At 54.6% G+C, this 1,860-nt stretch overlaps 1 protein-coding gene across 1 annotated transcript; it reads right to left on the minus strand.

Annotated features, from left to right (window-relative positions):
• Positions 1–548: 548 nt before the first annotated feature.
• Positions 549–1,485, minus strand: LOC123333857 (mas-related G-protein coupled receptor member E-like). Its single transcript, XM_044943982.2, has 2 exons — positions 1,056–1,485; positions 549–976 (listed from the first exon to the last, which is right to left on the minus strand). The coding sequence occupies exons 1-2, from the start codon at positions 1,483–1,485 to the stop codon at positions 549–551; spliced, it is 858 nt and encodes a 285-aa protein (XP_044799917.2).
• Positions 1,486–1,860: the final 375 nt, after the last annotated feature.

A 1,860-nucleotide genomic window follows, 5' to 3' on the forward strand; every position in this document is an offset into this window, starting at 1 on the left:
AACCTGGAAACAAGCAGAACTTTCACAATAAGTTAGATGTTGAAGTCGACCTTCTGAGGTTGGTTAGTGTGACTTCATGAACTTTCTGAAGGATAATTTGACAGGTTTTGAAAGGCTCAATGGGATTCCCCAGCGGCTCAGTGGTAAAGAATCCATCTGCCAGTGCAGGAGACACAAGAGACCTGAGTTCGGTCCCTGGGTCAGGAAGATCCCCTGGAGAAAGGAATGGCAACCCACTCCAGTATTCTTGCCTGGAAAATCCCATGCATAGAGGAGCCTGGCGGGCTACAGTCCACGGGGTCGCACAGAGCTGGACATGACTGAGCGACTGAGCACAAGCAAAGGCCTCAGATGTGTGCATTTGGTTTCACACACACATAAACACCTACTTCTGGTGATTTGTTCTCGGCTTTTACACAGAAGGGAGGCTGGGAAGGGAGCTCTTTGGGGGTGCTGACTTGGGGCTCTCTCTCCTGCTGGTGGTGAGGTGTGGGTACGTCCACGAGACTGTCGGGACACTGACCCACTGGGAGCCCCCCACCATTCCATCAGAGGCCCCCGCTCTCCGTCTTGCCAGTTGGGGTCACTTTCTGGTCCTCAGCATCCTCCGTCTCCTCACCCAGGGCTCTTTGAAGGACCACCTTGAGGGTCTCCATCGACCGCTGCCTCTGAAGGCCCCCGATGAAGAAGCAAATGGCAGGGTTGGCCGTGCTGTTGACGCAGGACAAGAGGACACAGATGTCATTGAAGATGTGAATTTTCTCAGTTGTACAGAACCGGATGATACTGAGGGGCAGGCCGAAGAGGAAGCCCAGGAATGAAAGCAGGAGGACCAGATAGAACTTTCTGGGCTGATGCTTCTGGGAGCTGGCCTGGACTCGCTGGAGCAACAGCAGACTGGAAATGCCCAGGATGGAGAACTGGAGGAAGACCGACACGGTGGTGGCAGTCTTAAATTCGTCACAGAACTTTTCCTCTTTGGTGAATAACTGACCACAGGCATAACCTCTCAGCACATTTAACAGAAAGGTCAGAATCCAAGGGAGCGTGCTCACGATGGCCGACAGGTGCTTGGGGCAATGACCGATACCAGATAGGGAAGAGGGCGGACAGACAGCGCTGGAAGCTGATGGCGGTCATGATGCCCAGACCAGTGAGGTAGAAGAACCACCTCAGGACCATAAAGAGGGCATGAAGACCAAAGCAATGGTTGAGGAAAGGCTTCAGGATTTGGCGGACAGAGAACAGGATCTGGAAGCCAAGGTTCATGAAATCCGCTATGGCCAGATTGAGGCTGTAGATGACGAAGGAGGCCTTCTTGTGAGACAGATGGACAAACCAGATCACGATTCCATTTCCCACCAGTCCGCAAAGGGCCACAACCACAGCGAGGGACCGGAGGGCCACATGCTCAACATCGTGTGACCCTTCAGCCCGCTCTGCAGCGTCAGGGTTGGAATGATGAGTCTCGCAGTAATTGTCCATGGTGAGGCGATCCGGGCTCAGCAGGACTGTTGGATCCCCCTCTCCTGTGACTCCTGGCACTCCTGGGGAGTCAGAGTTGGAGGTATGGACCCTCAGGCAAGTGAGGGGGGCTCTCGCTCCTCCCCCTCTCCCCGTCTCCTCTTCCCTCTCCCCCACTCTTTCCCTCCATGCCTCCCACCTCCCCTCACTTGTCTCTTTTTCTCTCCCCCTCTCCTCTGTTCGCTCCCTCCCAAGCCCGGACACAAATGCTCTGAGTGCAGGTCCTTCCTGTGGTCCTTGGCTCTCTCTAGAGGATGAGAGGGGAGCTCAGCTTTGTTCTCATGAGCAGGGCCTCTTGGGCATTCATCTCTACACTCAACAAACTAATCTGCTGGG

Source organism: Bubalus bubalis, chromosome 5, assembly GCF_019923935.1.
Source record: "Bubalus bubalis isolate 160015118507 breed Murrah chromosome 5, NDDB_SH_1, whole genome shotgun sequence".
Lineage (NCBI taxonomy): Eukaryota > Metazoa > Chordata > Mammalia > Artiodactyla > Bovidae > Bubalus > Bubalus bubalis.

Coding starts and splice junctions, on each gene's coding strand:
- LOC123333857 (XM_044943982.2), bottom strand. CDS start 1,485: ATGGACAATTACTGCGAGACTCATCATTCCAACCCTGACGCTGCAGAG. Junction 977..1,055: donor CCAAGCACCTGTCGGCCATC/GTGAGCACGCTC, acceptor TATTCACCAAAG/AGGAAAAGTTCTGTGACGAA.